We start from the raw sequence: 3259 nt of genomic DNA, 5'->3' as shown, positions 1-3259 counted from the left end.
AGTCAATGAGAAGGCTCCTCACTAAAATATAATTCAAGTCTAAAAATTTTTTTAAGTATAAGCTGGAAGGAATCTGGCTGAAGTGTTAAAAAAATAAAACAAAACAAAAAACCCATAATACCAGCATGCCTGGGTTTGAACAACACTACTTCCTGGAATGTTCCTCCTAACTATTTCTGTAAAGAAGATCAAGGTAAAAATGAAATAACTTGCTTTATAAAATTATTTTAAGTAAGTTAAAAATATAAATATCTTAAAAAATAACTTTAGAGTAGTTGGTCTATAGATTCCTTCTTTCTAAAAATAATTAAGTGCAGGATTGGTTGTTTATTAAAAAACGAACCATGGAGAAAAAACCTGAAGCAAATACTTTTCAAATGAAAAACACGGTAATATAGCACACCACTGTTTAACCTACCAGACTACTTTTGTGTATCTTGTAAAGCAATTTTTGCTACTTGTAGATATATAAGCATATATTTCTCTCCCCCAAATACCTGGAACATCTCTTCCCAAAACTTCCACATAGTTCTGATCTTTTAAGACTTCCTGGTCATCTTCCTCCAAATCATATTCTGGCTTCTTTATTATTTTTTTTGTGTTGACCAAAAGCTGGGCTCGCTCCTTCTTTAATTTAGCTCCTATGAGAACATCCAAAGAATCAGAACGTGATAGGTACAACTTCTTTCTACATATTACATTTAAATAAGTAAACAAACTGTACTATTTATATTGCTATTACTTAAAAGCTAGGGCAAAAGTCGGTGTTTTCACTTTGATTATAACTAAGTTTAAGAAAAAACCACATACCTCAAAAGTGTGTATTTTGGGGAATCCAAATAAATACATATTTTAAGTTATCATTTACCACTACTATTGAGCATTTCATATTAGATGAGGCTTTATTTAAAATTTTCAATTAAAGTTTCAAATAATTAAACTAAAAATTAAAGCAGTTTTTATTTAGTCTTACTAGATCAAATACTTTGTGCTATATTTTCAAAATATTATAAAATGTTAAAATATTTTTAAAAATGAAATAATCCATGAGCATTAAAACAACCATCTCCTCAATTGTACAATCACTTAGTACCTCCTTCTCTATCGAGGATGTGATTAAGAACATCATCATCTCCCACAAATTGAACCTCCAGCATCTTGTCTTCCTTTATTTCCAGTTTACTTGTCATTGCCAACCTAAACAAAAGCAATAAATCACTCAAGAGCGATGAAGAATTCACATTGTCAAATTAAACATTCACATAATGAATATATATCTTTATGTTAATATTTTAAAAAGTCTTTTTTGAGACAGAGTCTTGCTCTGTCGCCCCAGGTAGAGTGGCATCATCATACCTCACTGCAACCTCCAACTCCTGGGCTCAAGCAATCCTCCTGCCTCAGCCTCCCAAGTAGCTGGGAATACAGGCATGTACCATGATGCCGGGCTAATTTTTCTATTTTTTGTAGAGATGGGGTCTCACTCCTGCTCAGGCTGGTCTTGAACTCCTGAGCTCTAGTGATCCTCCCACCTCGACCTCCCAGAGTGCTAGGATTACAGGCATGAGCCACACCTGGCTAAAAAGTCTTTTTATGTATAAAAAGCATAATGTGCATTATTGTATTAATATTATGTCTCTGACTGTAAATAACTCAATTCTTTATCTGAAAAATGAGGGACAAGGGGGAAGAGATGTCTGAGATTTGAGAAGAGCTAAATCCATCAAAGTAAACTATTAATACAATGCTGGGAAAACAATTCCATTTGTAAAGAAAGCTCTAATCCTGATAACTACCACATTAACAGAAACAGGGTAGTTAATATAAGTGTTTAGAAAAGGGGCAATGAAATAATTAATGGTTTGGTGGATTTTATTATCTGTTCACTAGAAAGATATATTCCATTGAGGAAAGTTTGTGATATTTCATTGGTGTCCCAAGCCTGGATCAAATAAACCCCAAGTACCTTCCTTTGCTTTTACTGAATGCTTACCGAACAACTTTGTGAATATTAATATGGCCTTCTAGGTATCTTGGCAACTAAATATTAATAATAAACATGAATCTTTCTAACATTTGATACTCAGTTCCTCACTGAACAAACTTCAGAATTTGACAAGCAAAGGTTTATTAACTCTGGCTATTCTGACAAAATTTAGTTTCAGAACTTATAATGCTAATGGCCTAAAACTAATTAATGATAATTCCAACTGCTGCCAACTAATCAGTTTACTCAAAAAAATGTAAACTAAGATTTGGTGAATTTTTTTCTCTCCTCTCTAACTTCTGTTTTTACCTTTTCTTTTGACAAGAGGAACTATTGATTGTGTCTCTCAGGAGTTAATTATCTGCGTGTAGATACTAATTCAATATTGCCAAGTTTTCTTTTGACAACTGGCACATTTAGATAACTTGTTTCAGTTTTCGTTTACCTTTTAAGGTACTATACATTCTGCAGCTGGAAAATTTAGATAAAGTCACCTGTAATCGGAAAAAGAACTCAGTCAGGGTTAGTGTGTAGGAAAATGAAAGCAACGAGGCAAAATTAAGAAGTTCACAAGTTTTAACAAACACAATGAATAGATAAATGTAGACCTTACAAAGCTAAAGCTGTCATGATGGTAGTAAGGATAAAATAATCATTACCATTTTGGCCAGGAAGCCCTAGAGACTGAGAACATCTGGATTTTGGGGGTAGCAGGACAAAATTTGAGTACTTACAATATACTAGACACAGTTTTGAGTACTCTAAATGTATTCTCTCTCTTTTCTTAAAATATTTTATATTTTAAATATTTTAATATTCTTTTTCTTTATTTTGTAACCACAATACTAACAAGGAAATGTATTCTCATTTAACCCTCACAATAACTCTATGAGGTTTACACTTTGTGTATAAATAAATACTTCATAATTTATGACCACTGCTTATAAAACTTATCCTCCTGGGCTATTTTTCTAGTCATGACACTGCTTCTTTGTCTATGGCCATATCACCCTGAATGCGCCCAATCTCGTCTGATCGCAGAAGCTAAGCAGGGTCGGGCTTGGTTAGTAACTTGGATGGATGGGAGTCATGATACTGCTTCCTATTATGGGGAATCTGGGTGTATTAGAGAAAATTTTTAATGCATTTACATGGTATCTGTATAAAATAAACTAACAATTTCTTTAATATTTGTATAAACAAACAGGTTCTTTGAGGAGCTGTTTGTCAGGTATTGTATTAGGCACTTTTATATATAACAGCTCATTAAAC

The 3259-nt window shown here is 32.9% G+C and overlaps 1 protein-coding gene across 1 annotated transcript in view; it reads right to left on the bottom strand.

The window, feature by feature from the left end:
- ORC2 (origin recognition complex, subunit 2) overlaps window positions 1-1157 on the bottom strand; it is a 52594-nt gene extending 51437 nt beyond the window's left edge. Inside the window, exons 1-2 of the mRNA XM_012655150.1 lie at window positions 1094-1157; window positions 498-641 (exon numbers count right to left, since the gene is read on the bottom strand). Coding sequence (XP_012510604.1) covers window positions 498-641; window positions 1094-1157 — 208 coding nt within the window. The remainder of the gene's footprint in view (window positions 1-497; window positions 642-1093) is intronic.
- Between the last annotated feature and the right edge of the window lie 2102 nt (window positions 1158-3259).

The sequence above is a fragment of the Propithecus coquereli genome, unplaced genomic scaffold, assembly GCF_000956105.1.
Source record: "Propithecus coquereli isolate 6110/MARCELLA unplaced genomic scaffold, Pcoq_1.0 Scaffold113, whole genome shotgun sequence".
NCBI lineage: Eukaryota > Metazoa > Chordata > Mammalia > Primates > Indriidae > Propithecus > Propithecus coquereli.
Note: the sequence above shows the minus strand (reverse complement) of the source record. Positions and strands in the feature narration are given on the sequence as shown.